At 29.5% G+C, this 16,209-nt stretch overlaps 1 protein-coding gene across 2 annotated transcripts in view; it reads left to right on the forward strand.

Moving 5' to 3' along the window:
- Nucleotides 1-5,584: 5,584 nt before the first annotated feature.
- Nucleotides 5,585-16,209, forward strand: part of LOC139512759 (uncharacterized) — a 47,456-nt gene continuing 36,831 nt past the window's right edge. The window contains exon 1 of one of the 2 annotated variants that reach the window (XM_071300629.1): nucleotides 5,585-5,734. In XM_071300629.1, the coding sequence (XP_071156730.1) occupies nucleotides 5,678-5,734 (57 nt within the window). In that variant the 5' untranslated portion in view covers nucleotides 5,585-5,677. Of the gene's footprint in view, nucleotides 5,735-11,949; nucleotides 12,153-16,209 lie in introns of those variants that run through there. The other variant, XM_071300630.1, reaches the window with a different exon arrangement.

The raw sequence follows: 16,209 nt of genomic DNA on the forward strand, positions 1-16,209 counted from the left end.
CTTACATAAGATACAATATGATAATTTTAAATGTCATAGGTGGACAAAATGTCTCTAGATACATTTAAGTTCTAAATGGAAATCGGTCGGACAATTAATGCCATTCCTGTAGTTGATACAATGTTTTTGAAAAACGTTTTTCATAACACCAGTGGAATAATACCCATGAAATGAACGTCGGTGAAATAGCAACCCATCAATATTGTCAATTTGTAAATACAGACTGTGATGTAGATATTGTCAGCAAATGTTTCTAGTTTTGACGCGGTCGTGTATATTATGACCCAGTTAATGTAGGTACTTAACATAAAGTACATTTTTAATATCGATGTACTAGGTCGAATTACCATCAGGCGCAAAGTTTCACCTCCATATTTTTAAATATGAAAAGAAACAAAAAAGTTATATGATATGTGAACACACATATATGATTTGATTTAACATATTTGACCTTCCTCTACAATACTCAATCAAACTAGTAAAAGATTAACATATGTAGAACTTCTAATAACTCATGTCAAATATTCTTACAGACAGATTATGTATGTCAGACGCATGTTCGTACTAATTCAGCTGAAAAAAGATCAAATGAAATACAAAATTGAAAATCACTCAAAACCGAAAAGTTTAACAAAGAAGGCTATGCCTGCTGGTAGTATTTCAAATAATTAAACAATTTATAAGAGTAAAAACAGACACAAACATCAATTATATTTCATGTCAAAACAGAAGTGTTATTAACTACTTGCATGGTGATACATTCAGAACGAAACGTTCATCAGCAGTGGCATCGACATATCTGATCTTTTAAAATAGAAGAATCTTTTCAAACTTAGTATACATAAGATATATATCAATCAAATTTGGAGGTGTCGCGAAGTTTATTTTTGGTCGTGTAAGCAGCATATTATTTCAACATTTATACATAATATATAAGCCTTACGATGGTTCAAACAGGGCCTTCTTTACATTAGCTGTCAAAGATAGGATAAATCTGTTCGTTTTCAAGAAAAAATATTTTGCTATAATGTTGCGATGGCAACTCAGCTAAAAAAAAGTGTTATTTTAGATAATTTCAGATTTATATAACACATTTTCAACGTATATAATAAAATAAATCAGATTTTTTGGTCGTTGAATAATCCAAATATTCGATCCTTCATCTTGAAATAGAATCCCAAAAGCATGTGAGAAGGGGAAACATGAATTAAACAGTTCAATTAATATGGTCCTAGTGTTCGTTCCAAATGTCAAACAAATAGAAGTTGTATTTATTGATTAATTTCAAGTAGCCGCTATTGGTAATTTTACCAGATAGTAAAATTGAGAATAGAAATGTGAAATGTGAAATGTGTCAAAGAAACAGCAACCTGACAAAGAACAGAAAATAGTAAAATAAGTCTTTAACACAGCGAGAACATCCTACACACGGAGGCGGGCCTTATATGGCCCCTAAGCAATATGTGTAAAACAACCATACAAGACTAGAGCAGACGCTCATGACTGGATCGGTGCACAAATGCAGCGATTGTAAACATATTGTTTTTGTATCTCAACCCCCTATACCTCTAACCATAAGTAGATTATCCATAAGTATAAATAAATTAAACAAACAAACAGCAATATTCACTGAAAAAACAAGTTTAATAGAGGTCCCAGTCCGATGTCAGAATAGGTAACAGAAGAAAATATTAAAGCAAAATGACACTGATATATAAATAAACTCATCATAGATACCAGGATTACAATTTTATATTAACACCAGACGAGTGTTTCGTCTACAAAAGACTCGTCAGTGACGCTCGAATCAAAGAATGTTAAAAAGGCAAAAAAAAGTACGAAATTGAAGAGCATTGGGGACCAAATATTCCTAAAAGTTTTGCCAAATACAGCTAAGGTAATCTATTCTAGAGGTAGAAAAGCCTTAGTATTTCAAAATTTTGTTAACAGTTAATTTATAATTATGAACATATCAACGATTGTTCAAGTCAACATAGAAGTGCTGACTACTATTAACAAAGGACTACTACACTACAAAAGTAAAAAAGTCTGAAAAGACCAGTTTTTGTCTTGATTTGCATGAACTTTTACTCGAAATTCTCCAAAAGTATGACTTGTGTCTTAATTTTTCTTGACAAGTTCTCATTTATATCAGATTTGTATGAAATTTACTTGACATATTCTCAACATTCTGAATATGGTCTGAAAATTTCTTGACAAATTCTTGACATTTGAATACTGTCTTGAAATTTCTCAACATATTCTCGACATTATTTTTTTTTTACAGTATGGCTTGACATATTCTGTACATTTTGAATTGTGTCTTTAATTTACTTGACAGTTCTGAGTTTAACAAATCATGACCAATTTTCTTGATATAACTTTAATATTTATTTCTCTTTACATAATATGCTGTTTACAACAAATATGAAAGTAAGGCATGTAAAATAATTGAAAATTTGGGTATCTGAATATTTTTTACAAATGCAAATATGGCTATGAAATCTTTTATGTATAAAATAATTTAAATGTGGGTGTGTTTATATAAAACAATTTAAATGTGGGTTTTTAAAAGATTACAAATTTTGATTCATAAATCGTATGAATTAAATGATTAAACCCAATCATACTGTAGACATATTTTATTCTACATGCATAATATTCAATGTTAATATGGTAAATAATTATTGTACAACAAAGTGGTTTATATAAATAGCAAATTATGATGTTGTACAAATCATTCATTATCAGAAGAAAAAATTGTGTAATGTCATCTGTTGGAATATATATAAAGTATTACACATGGACAGGCTGTTCCCCATAAAATTAAGGTATTCCAGACCCCAACTGTCAAATAGAAATTACTGATTTACCTGTAAGCAGCCATACAACTTATCAGTTTACCATTCCAAAGATTAAAAGACAATTATTATCTACTCCAGGAATAATAAACAAAAAATGTAATCATAATGGGTCCCATCAATGATTTCTATAGAATCATTGGTCTTATGAAATGAATCACAAACAGACATGCATAATATAGATCTTAACATTTTTTTCTTTTCAGGAGAAGGAGTTATCACAAAGAAATTTATAAAATTCAACACTCAAATTTGATACAAATGTTTTTTGGGCTGTTCTAAAAAATGAATTAAGGTTTTTGAATCAAGATGAGAAGGAATTCTTTGTGTCATAGTTTGACCTACACGAAAGCACCCCCTCTATTTTAAGCCACACAACACCAAAAGATAAATTGTGGGGTCAAAAAGAGACACATAGTCACTTTTAAAATTTCCTTCAAGACACCTATTTTAGTAAAGTAAACTGGCAGTTTTGCGAATGGCAAAAATCTAAATGCTGTTTGTCAGTTACTTCGACTTATATTCCACGCGAAAACAATTAATTAAACATTTAATAAAAATAAATCAAAATTAAACTACATGGGGGATTATTCAGGGTATTCCAACTTAGTTGCACCAAAAGGGTATCTTTCTATACCAAATTAATCCTTGAAGTTTAGTTTAGCCATAATAAAAAGGAGAATATAACAGCAATAGAATGTCACAAACAATGCAGAATAAGTCTGTATACATTTCAGGCAAAATTTATACTGTTGAGATAGTGTCAAGACATATTTAAGACGGTCAAGAATGTGTCGAGATATATTCAGACATTATTTAGAATGTCAATAATATGTCAAGACATATTCAGACATTATTAAGAATGTCATGAATGTGTCAAGACAGATCGAGACAAATGTAAGACAGTCAAGAATTGGTCGAGACTAATCCAGACTCTTATCAGATGATACAGGAAGTGTCGAGAAATTTTAAGACAGTTTTGATACTGTCAAGACACATGTCAAGAAAAATCAAGAATCTTATTAGAAAAATTAATACTATGTCAAGAATTTAAAAAAAATTATTCCTACAAATTAAGAATGTCGAGTAAAAATTCATGCAAATTCAGACAAAAACTAGTTTTTTTGACTTTTGTAGTGCTAGTAGTTACTGACATGCCAGCTTCAGACCTCAATTGAATTGATTGATAGATTAAGAGTTACAGGTTTAGTATCCCAACATATTTGAGAAGAACATATTAACATGGCTTACAGCTGGACAAGAATCTAATCTTTTAGTTAAAAAAGTTTTTTGACAAAAGCTTATATCAATACCTATATAGGAATTGCATCGGTGAAAATAGCACGACATCGTCCTTTGTTATATGTATATAAAAATGTCATGCATATGCATACGATTAGCAAATGTGATACTCTCGGAGACCAAAAGCCAATCATCTGTAGTATCGGCCTAATAAATATAAGAATCGTTACAAGCTGGGTATGATCAAAATCACATAATACCAAACTACAGGATAATTTAAAACGGAATTTCCCTAATCAAATAGCAAAATCAAAAGCCCAAACACACCAAACGAATAGATAACAACTGTAATCTTCCTGACTTGGTACATCATTTTCTTATGAAGAAAATGGTGGATTTAATCTGGTTTTATAGTTAGCTAAACCTCTCACTTGTCTTTAAGGCAGTCTCATTAAATTTCATTAGATTGACAACAATTTGTAAATAAAATTACTAGGCATTATAGATAAAAATGTTAAAATAGGGATACAGCAGGCAACAGTGTGTTATATTAATAATCGCATAAAAGAAAACAAATACGTAACACACAAAAAGGCATATATGCAAAGCATACGAACAAACATGAAAGACAAGGTTACACAAACTATCATAGCATATAAATAACGGGATGTATATGTAATGGATATAATTTAGAATGATGTCAAAGCAATTCACTAGGTAATGTGGATTAACAAATTTTGACGTGGACGACCATATTTCCGTCATACAGTTTTTCTAAATTGTACATGTCATTTATTGATTTCAGATTCAAGTTTTAAACAATATTTTAGTTTCACCTTTTTTTCAATTCTTTTGACAAATATGATGCATCACATTGAAACAGAGCCGTTCCCAAAACTCTATCATAAAAAGAAGATATCGTATGCTTAAGTTTATGATTTTTTTAAAGAACAGTTATTTACTTATAGGCTAATCTTTTAATATTTTTGAATAATAACTGCTTTCTACTATTGTTCGTTTTGTACTTACTTAAAAAATTACATGACCGATAGAGTATAGATTGCATGGTGGCTAAGAAGTTTTCAATCGAAAAAAATATATAAAAAATGTAAAAATTTTATTTTAAGTATATTTGATTATTAAATATTGATTTATAAAAGACATTGTCCCTTAAAGTTATATTCTAATAATCATTTGGATAAAATAAATTGATATTATAATGAGAATTTTATAGTAAATTTTCATAAAGGAAAACATAACGTTTTGTAAATTGAGCTGTCGCGTAACATTTATAAATTCAAATATTATGAATATAATATTCAAACTTTATCATTTTCCAAATTTTATGTCACCAAAAATATATTGAGTTCTTTACCAAAATTATAGTTTTGAGGTAATGATCTGTTATCTATATCTATCATATACAGTAATAAGATATTTTATTGGTAGTTAATCAGTTGGTAATGTAGCTGTTTCAAAAATATAGTAAAATAAAGTATGGATTTATATTAACTGTGCTGAAAGATAATTAAAATGGTGTTCTTGTTTACAAGGTAACAAGTATTTTACGTTTAATGGATAATCGTAATAAATTTGGATTAATGCAGACAACTCATAGTATTCACACAATGGTAAGTCATTAATGAAGTATTAAACACATTTTAACGCTTTTCTATAGAAAACAGTAATAAACTTTCGATTTAAGATTATAATACTCAAAAACATTATAATCTAATAGGGAAAAAAACCGAAAGTTAATAAATCCAATCTTAGATACAGTTATTCTAAGCGATAAAAATAAGTTTCAGATAAAACGAAAACAAAATTACTCATAACAAATTTTACCGTAAGTTATACTAAAATTAATATAAAGCAGAGGGTTTAAGATATCATAAAACAAGTTTAATAAGCTATTCATGTGTATGTGCATGTTCAAAGCAGGAACATTAAAAGCAGATTTCTTTTGTAATATCTTAATGCGTTTGTTAATGGGATAATTTGGAAGTGATTTAAGATTTTTTATAGTCTCTGAGCGGAATTTATTTACAACTGTGAATTGGTACACTTTTAAAGATTAACAAACTGCACACCTGTAAGTTGACCTCTGCATGGGGACTTTAGCTTTGTTTTTAAGCCAGAATGCCGTCTCATTCAACCTAACCGACATATCTTTTTATTGCTATATACTTATGATATAGCTCTGCAATCTGTTCAATTTTAAATTGATATATGAAGTATTAAGTTAACGTTCCTGAGAAAATTCCCACCATACTCTTAATATCTATCTGTAAAAACTCGGTAAAGTAAACGTTTTCTGAAAATGTCAAGTACCAAGTCAGTGATATGGCAATTGTTATCTCATGGTCCGTTTCTTTGCATTTCGTTTTCTCTTATGGATACTGAAAATTCCAAAGATCTTTAAGAGTACATGCAATCTAAGACTGTCTCATATTGCAATATTATTTATACATTTGAATTTTCTACACTACCCACAAGTATTCCCCATTCCAAACTAAAAAGTAAATTCAAAGAGTTGGTATTACCTTTTGCAAATAAAAACAATGACCAACGGAGATGCATATATCTTGTCTAAAAAAAGGATAAATCCTACTTTGTAGAAAATCACTCTGATTCAAACAAAAAATACTATGAAACTGACATTATCTTTGATGATTAATTTCTTGATCGACAACATATTTGTTACGTTTAGAGGACATGGTTTTTTTTCAACAAACTATCGGTATTCAAATTAGAACCAACTGTGCCACTCTTCTTGTCGACTTGTTCCTTTATTATTGAGAGGCTGACTTCATACATGAACTTCTTAAGAAGAAAGAAGAGAAGTAAGCGATATCCATTAACTTTACTTTCCGATATATAGATGATGTTTTCTCACCATGTTGAACATCTCTATCCAATCGAACTATCGATAGGAGATTATTAGTTACATAGTGTGCTAGTGACCTAATACGGTATATATGGGGTCAGTAAATTCCTTATGGGGTGAGAGCGAAGCTCGAATCCCCATACTGAATTTACTGACCCCATATATACCGTATTACGTCACTAACACACTATGTAACGAATTTATCTTACCGACTATCTTAACATGTGAAATAAAGACTAGTGATTCTCAAAATGAGCAAGTCTTCAATACTGTTAGCACTAAGAAAATATTTCCATTGATCCTACAAAAACAGATGCCAACAATAACGACTTGTAAGGTTTAAATGTGTTTTATGAATTTGTTTCAATCTTAATCATCAATTTCGTCGTCTGTTGGAACTTTTAAGATTTTTTTTCACAGTACCGTTTTGTTTTTTATAAAGGGACATAACACCATTACTAACCGTGTATGAAATAAGCCCCGCCCCCTTCTTGCCTAATAAGGAATATAAAGGGACGTAACTCCACTACTAACTGTGTATGAGATAAGCCCCACCTCCCTACTAACCTAATATCAAATATACACGGTTTGCACGCGGACGCTGTTAACCAATCATATTCCTGGAAATGTATAGGAGGTAAGATAAATAACAGATACAGTTTAGTCTGTCTCATATCTTGAATTTCATCTAGAAATTGACAATGAGGGTCGGTTGAAAACAAAACTTTAAGATAAAACTGATGATTTCAGCTTCCCAATTCTGAACTCTCAACATACCATAGAGTATACTAAGTTTTTGAAAGTATCTCTGGTATCATTCGCCCATCATTTATAGTTGATGTTTCTCTTAGGTTTGGTTCTTGATCAGGAGTTGTTTCAGTTGAATAGATTTATGACTATTAAAAAGCGGTATACTGTTATTGCCTTTATATTTCTAAAACCGTTTCCCTGGCAAATAAAAATAATTTAAGATTTGTGTGTATGTATCTATGTATCTATGTTGTTTTGTCTAGTACAAATTATAATTTGTAAAGACTTAATGATCAAATTATCATTATTTTGACATTCGCAATCATTCAACTGGTACACGTTAATCTTTTATACTTAATCAGAACAACCATTGCAAAGTAACATTAAACGTCATCATAAACAACAACAGTCTGTGTCGTGACTATGGTTCATTGCGCACCTGTTTTGGTTTTAGCTTCTTTATTTTTGCTGTATTTTATTTAATCTAATACTGAACACAACACAGATCCTATGTTAGAAATACATTATCAAAACGGAAATGTTTCCAATGGCTGAGCACTTCACTTTTGACGAGAAAAGCTTTTTTTGATAAAAATGTCGTGTAAAAAAGTCACGAATGCCAAAAAAAGGACCTATAGACTAAGATCGTACCAAATGTATACACGGAACGCATGCATACTTCATCTGATATTTAGCCTACGTGTTAGAAGGAATTCTTATTCCATTATTTCATTATTATTTCATTAATTCCAGATAGGAAACAAAAAAGTATTTTAAGAATATAGTTTTCTTTTAGTTCTACTCATTACAATCATATGGCTGACATTAACTGCTAGAAGATACTATGTATAAACATACTTTGATTCTGTCGAGATTAGATTTAATATTCTATTTGATTTGTTTCTACTTCTTTTTTAATCCACCATTTTCTACATAAGAAAATGACTGTTCCAAGTCAGGAATATGACACTTGTTGTCCATTTGTTTGATGTGTTTGAGCTTTTTTATTTTGTCATTTGATCAGGGACTTTCCGTTTCTGATTTTGTTGTGATTTTACTCTTTGATATTAAAAAGAATTTAATAATACTTTATAAATTTCATACATCCTTAATCGTTCAGTATGCATACCCAATTTGGTATATTATAGGTGTTTTTAATTAGCATTTAACGTTATATTTGTAAGTAGTTAATAATCATATTCGGGATTTCCATATCACAAAATGATAAAAACTTTTACCTAATTCTTTCATAAATAAAAAATATAAGCATAAAAGATGGAAATTTTAATACATACATTATGTCATTCTAAAATTTATGAATACGTTGTATATAGACTTCTGTAAATTTAGCTTTAATAGCCATTACTTAGTTCTCTTTTGAATAAAACATTTCTGAAAAGTTATTAAAACCTAGCGATTAAAAAAAAAAAATTAAAACCATCAAGAATACAAGCATGTCACTCGTTACGTCTAAACAAGATTCATTAGTGGCGCTTGATTAAAAACAGAAGGCAAATCATGAATCGTAACTTGTGTTGTTTTTGTTTGCTTGTTTTTTTTGCCCCAACTGCATATACGTTTTAAGTTCCAATGTTAGAGGTCGAATCTTTCTGATATATTTTTTGTTAATGGTTTGTGCTAAACCCCACTGTCCAAGGTAAGGGGATCGTTGAGCGCTAAAAAGTATTTTAACAATATATCCTTCTTTGTGCTTGTCCAAAGTCCGAAACTTGTAATTCAATGGTTGTCGCTTAATGTTGTATTGCTTGTGTGTAATATTTTGTTGCATACTTCGGGCCTTTTTTTTTCTTTTGAATATTTTCACATTTGCAATTTACCGGAATTAATGGATTATTATGTCGAAGGCTAGTCGGTGTCCTTTAGTTGTTTCACTACAATGTACATCGTCCTTTGATCTCTGGTTGGTCATACTACATCTGAATTTTATCAAAAGTAATTACAAGTCATAAAATTAACATTAGAAAATACCGATGCCTAAGCATTACAAGCTTACGAAGTAAACTATCCTTCTAAATGTTTCCATGATCAAGTGTATACTATTTAAATTATAAATAAAATACATTTCACTCGTGAGATAAATTTAAAATGGAAAAGTCTATAACACTTGACAAATTAAAACGCTCTAATATATCAACCAATGGAACGAAAAGGAAAACAAATGTCATCTTCCTGACTTATTACATGTCCAGTAATATTCCGAGGCAAATGGTGGGTTAAATCTTGTTTGATAATTAGCTAAACCTCCCACTTATATGATAATTGTTTACAGTTTCATTATATTGACAAACCTATGTTAACAACATAAACAGATTTATACTGAACTCGTTCAATTTGAGCAGTCAAAATGCGTTGGGCGTATATTTCTATGTCATATACAGTCACTGACCTGATATCACTTTTCCTCATGAATATTTAAATAGAAATTGTCGAAATTATGTTTAATTATCCATACGACCTCTTCAACCTGTTCTTGTTTTCAATGTAAACAACGATGCGTTTAACGACTCAAACTTGTTTCTTTTGCAATTTTCGGGAAAACATATTTAATGCGTTTCCCTCGGTTTTAGTTTGTTATCCCGATTTTGTTTTTTGTCCATGGATTTATGAGTTTTGAACAGCGGTATACTACTGTTGCCTTTATATTTCACTTTTTAATATTTTTTTGTTTGCAACCTATACATCATTATGTTTTATGTTTATTGTTGATATTTTAGTCTGCAACGAATTCGTTCACCATTGATTGCGGTCATGATGTACAATTCATCGTGTTTTATATTTCTCCGTCTGTGTGATATGAGGCCCTTTTAAAGGGGAATTTTCCCAATATTTAAATTAAAAAAAATAACATTAACACAATAAACAACACTAGAAAATTTTTTTTTTTTTAGATTGCAGTATAAAGACAATAATAGTGCATTGACTTGACATATCAACGATATAAGGATTCGGCCCGAAACGGGGAAAATGCTCGGCACAGCCTCGCATTTCCCCGTTTCTAAGCCTCATCCTTATATCGTTGATATGTCAAGTCAATGCCCTATTATTGTCTATATAATTGTCCAACGTGATAATAATTGGGATCCAAAATTCAATTGGTGCATAGCGTAAAAGTTATTATATTTTCTTTATACATGTACCTTTATTACTTTTCAATGTATTTCAAAACTTAATTTGAATCTTAAAACTAGAGAAATCAACATATACAATAAAACATTCAATTTCTGAATAAATTAAAGAAAAAAGTATAATGTGAAGTGTCTGTCATTGTATTAAATTGTAACCCTGTTTCAGGACGATGCACAGAATTTCCTGTAAGTTTGGAAAACAAATGTCATCTTCCTGACTTATTACATGTCCAGTAATATTCCGAGGCAAATGGTGGGTTAAATCTTGTTTGATAATTAGCTAAACCTCCCACTTATATGATAATTGTTTACAGTTTCATTATATTGACAAACCTATGTTAACAACATAAACAGATATAATTGTCCAACGTGATAATAATTGGGATCCAAAATTCAATTGGTGCATAGCGTAAAAGTTATTATATTTTCTTTATACATGTACCTTTATTACTTTTCAATGTATTTCAAAACTTAATCTGAATCTTTTAAAACTAGAGAAATCAACATATACAATAAAACATTCAATTTCTGAATAAATCAAAGAAAAAAGTATAATGTGAAGTGTCTGTCATTGTATTAAATTGTAACCCTGTTTCATGACGATGCACAGAATTTCCTGTAAGTTTGGTCCGATATAATCAAGTAGACTTTGGAACCCTGAAGTCAATTGTCATGCACTCTTATTAATTTTATACGAGCTAACGACAGTTTTCTAATCTACACGATACTTATCATACCCAATTAGCCTTCAAATGTCCAATACCATATTATTGTGGTTTAATTTTGTCTAAAACAACTTCATATACACAATATCCTATGAAACCAATTATTATCACACTCATATACTAATTATCACCTTCCAATAAAATGTCTCATTACCTAAAACATTCATATCGACTGATCTAATTAATCAAGAGATGAACCGAAGGGCAAAAAATACAGTAACGCCAGCCCCAGTAGTGATAATTCATTCCCTACTGGCTGATTAAACTGGTTGTGACACCATCGGGATAGTACATTTGTGATAAATATTTTAGCATGGCATTTAACTTTTATTAAAAATAAAGTTTTTGCCGTGACTTTGTCATAGACTGTATTTTTGGTATGGCTATATCCACGTAAGCGGGGGAGTATCAATTTGGGGGTAGAGTCAATTGATATTAATTGAGAAACATTGTAACATGGTGAAAGTTAATAACTACAAATATTACATTGAAAAACAGATAATTATTAGGAATTTGTCAAATGGATACTAACATGATACGGGTATGTATAAGATATTATAATATTCCAACAAATCACCCATTGTCGATAATTCTGTATTAACACCTATTAAGTAATGAAAATATGGATATTGTGTTATTAAAATTTGGTATAACAAACGTTTGAAAATTGTTAAAATCAAGTAATATATCTCCTTAATGCAAGGCTTGCCCGGCTTTGGTTTCATTTCTGTTGTCCTTTTTTCTTTGTTTTAGCTCTTTGTTTTTTTTTATTAAGATTTGTATTTTAAAATATTTTAGCCTCGGACATGACCTAAGAAACATTTATTGCCGAAAAGCGCATCTGGTGCAGAAAAATTGGTACCGTAAATGTCATAAATAACATTAATAAATATATATTGTTTGAGAATGTGGCCTATCGTGAATGAATTTTGAATTTTGATAATTTAGTGCTGCTTGATTTTTAACTGCAGTATTAGAAAATAGTTAATATATTCACACTTTTTGTCATTTATTTGCGCATCAAAAATATGAAGATATAAACTGTTCCTTGTTATACATTTTACGAAACGCTGATCACATTCACTTTCATTTGTTAGATTATATTTTTACACGTTTAATAACAATGAAGTTAATAAAATATATTATCGCTATAATAATATTAGAAATTTTAAGTATACATTTACAAAGTATTGTCGGAGTATGATTTGCAATGTCACCCAACTTCATCAACGTATTGTTACTCAAGTCTATTTGTTAAGAAAGTCACCAAAACCAATCTGAAGAGTTAAGTTTGATAATAGTGAAACAGAGTTGCATTTGTGTTTACGACATTTTACTTTTTTGGGTGTCCTGTAATGGTATACGAATACTATGTTTAGCGTCACTTTAATTCATTAATCTTCATTTAAAGTGTTTCGTTTAAATTTTTATCTGGCAAAAGAATACAGAAGTAATGTTAACTTAAATCTAAACTTGTTACTGTTTACTTCATGGACATCTTTTAGCAGTACTTTACTTGTATATATAAAATTTCGATATGTTCTATCACTATCCAATAAAATTTTATAGTATATTATGGCAGATTCATACATATGATAATTTCTACCCAACTTCAACGCTCGCTTGTATTGAGATCCACAACTAAATTGGTATGTTACTCATATTTAAAAAAAATAAAAAAAAATAAGAAAAATAAATAATTGGGCAATTATGTGTATCTGTCATTACGGTATTATAATATATAACATGTACATTGTTGCTTTTTGTTCGTTTGATGTGTTTGGGCTGTTGATTTTGCTTTCTGATAAAAGACTTTCCGTTTTGATTATCGGTATTTTTGTTGTTTTACATTTTAATATTTCACTTAATCCAACCCGACTTAAATCACCCGACTTATACTGTAACATTAAAGAAAAGAGGGAAATTATGTTAACTGACTTCCAGGGATTGTTGGAACTTATTTTGTAAGGATTTGTAACAAAAATTCTGAGAGATATCGAATGGCAATTCAAAATCTTTAGTAACACCAGACTGTATAATTTGATATCTTAATTTTAGTTTATAGTTTAATAACACGTCATAAATTACGTAAAATAATGCTTCTTTTTTTCTCTCACATTAAAATCACTATTTTATACCAAAATGAAAGAAATTGTTTATTTTGTTTTAGCTAAGATTGAGAATATGCATAGCATATATTCAAAAGTAAGGTATAACAAAAGGAAAACTAAGTGAGTGCACTATAATAATATATTTTTTTTATATTTCAACGAATAAACCAAAGAAAATGTATAGGCTACTTTTTTATATTTCAACGAATAAACCAAAGAAAATGTATAGGCTACTTTTTTATTTATATTTCAACGTATAAACCAAAGAAAATGTAAAGGCTACATGTAGTTATATTTTACATATTTATTTTAAAAAATTACTAAACCGTTTATAACAGAAAGAACATATAAAATATAAAATGAATTTAAACCGAATGGTAAATAATCAATATAAACTTCTGTTGTAAGACAGCTAAAGTGATTTTTTCACTTCTCTCTTTTCATTATGTCAAATAAAGGTTCTTAATATAAATATATGTTTAATTTGAAAACAATCGTATACTTTTTTTTTTTTTTTACAAAATCCAATATTCATTTGGTTCATGTATATATTGTTAAAAGTCTAGGGTTCAAAGTACACTCTGCTGAATGTACAAAAATGAATTTTGACAATTCTAGGTACTTCCGCTAATTCTGTTAACAGTTTCAAGTTTACATTCAATACCTATTCGGATCATTGACAAGTACATGTATTACACAACCGGATTAACTTTAAACCCAGAAAATAGCCTCCCACACGTAAACTAATTTTTGCAAGAAATATTAAGAATCCCCCCCCCCCTCCAAAAAAAAAACAACAACAAAAAAAACAAATCTAAGCTATCTATTAAAATCTTTTTCATCATTTTTTGGTTCAATAGAATTATTGTTTCAGAAAATGTAAAATATTTAACACTCGAAAATATTATCATGAAACATTAGTTAATAACTTTTCTTTAATTTAACCTTGAATAATTATATTATATAATAAAGGTTAATGTTTTAAAGAGTTGACGAAATAATGTTATGAACATTTTCATTATGGTAAACTAGCTTGATGCGTATTTATACGGCATAACATTTGTTTGCAAACTTTGAAAACATGTAAGTTCAAGTAAAACAGTACCATAAACGGATTATCGAAGTCTTTCTACTAAAAAGCATGGTAAAACACTTTTTTATTCATCGTTATTTCTTCATTTAATATAGAAACTTTATATTGTTTACGCGAGCATTTGAATGACATCAATACGGAAACCATCGGATAATGTAGGATCATTTTTGTTGTCTATCTCTAAAATAGAAAATAACAAATGACTGTATCGAACTTTAATGTATAAAGAACAATGTCTTTATAAATTCCAAGACAAATCTCTCAAAATGATTACCTTTTAATTCATTAGTGATCGATTGTTATTTTCCTAGTGATGCAAAGTCATTTCTTTACATACATTTTGCAAATGGTATGAACCCTTTACGGCGTGGCAAATCTTCAACTTTATTAACATCCATTTCCATTTCTTACCACATTGTAAGTAGATATCTTTGAGTCATCAACCCTTATCAGACCGACGACTAAACTCTACGCAGTTAAATAAATACTCATTAACTAATGTTGCTGTAATCATCTTCAAATATAGTATCGTGAACTTACGGTGGTAGACCTAGGTTAAGGGAAATAACTCTTAAAATCATCAGTACGCTTGTGTCAACCATTTTCAAAAACATATTCTAAGCTTCTAGGTTACATAGATTATTTTCAATATGTTTCAGGTAAATGCTTAAAATACATTGGTGAACTTGACTTATACAAACGCTTGACTGATTTAAAGAGTTATCTCCCTTAACCTAGGTCTACCTCCTTAAACTTGCTTTAAAGCATTGCATATGCATTTATACAAACGCCCACAATCAGACCAAAATGTGACAACTATTTTGTACAAAAATGAAATTATCATAGTTACTATTGCTTTATCTATACAATGCAGTGTAACATTTACATACATATAAGTAACTTAACAAAAAGCGTTCTCAAAATAATTATGCTACAAGTATGCATTACAACAGTTTTGACTCGCACCACTTTAGCTAACCATAACCTTCTTCCCACAAAGGATGGCTTCATGTCTATTATGATATATCAACCATAAAATATAGGTGTGGATACTCATTATTGATCTTAATATATTCAAAATATTTTTGATGTCAGATGTATAAAATTCCGTTGAACCTTAGAGTGCATAATTTATTGTATCAATTTAGTGCAACATATTATATTTCGATATAATAAACAAAACACGACAGGTACAAGGATGTTGTTAACAATTTTACAGTAGCTGTCAAATTATTCCTTGTAAGCTGTGTTTTCATTGGTTACTCTACACACCTAATGATCTTGGGTATTGGTCATGCTATTTAATGGCTATATCAATAATATTTAACAACATTTTCATGAATTCGCGAGATTTTATGACAAGACAATTGAATCCTACATCCTGGGAATCTATT

The sequence above is a fragment of the Mytilus edulis genome, chromosome 2 (assembly GCF_963676685.1).
Source record: "Mytilus edulis chromosome 2, xbMytEdul2.2, whole genome shotgun sequence".
Lineage (NCBI taxonomy): Eukaryota > Metazoa > Mollusca > Bivalvia > Mytilida > Mytilidae > Mytilus > Mytilus edulis.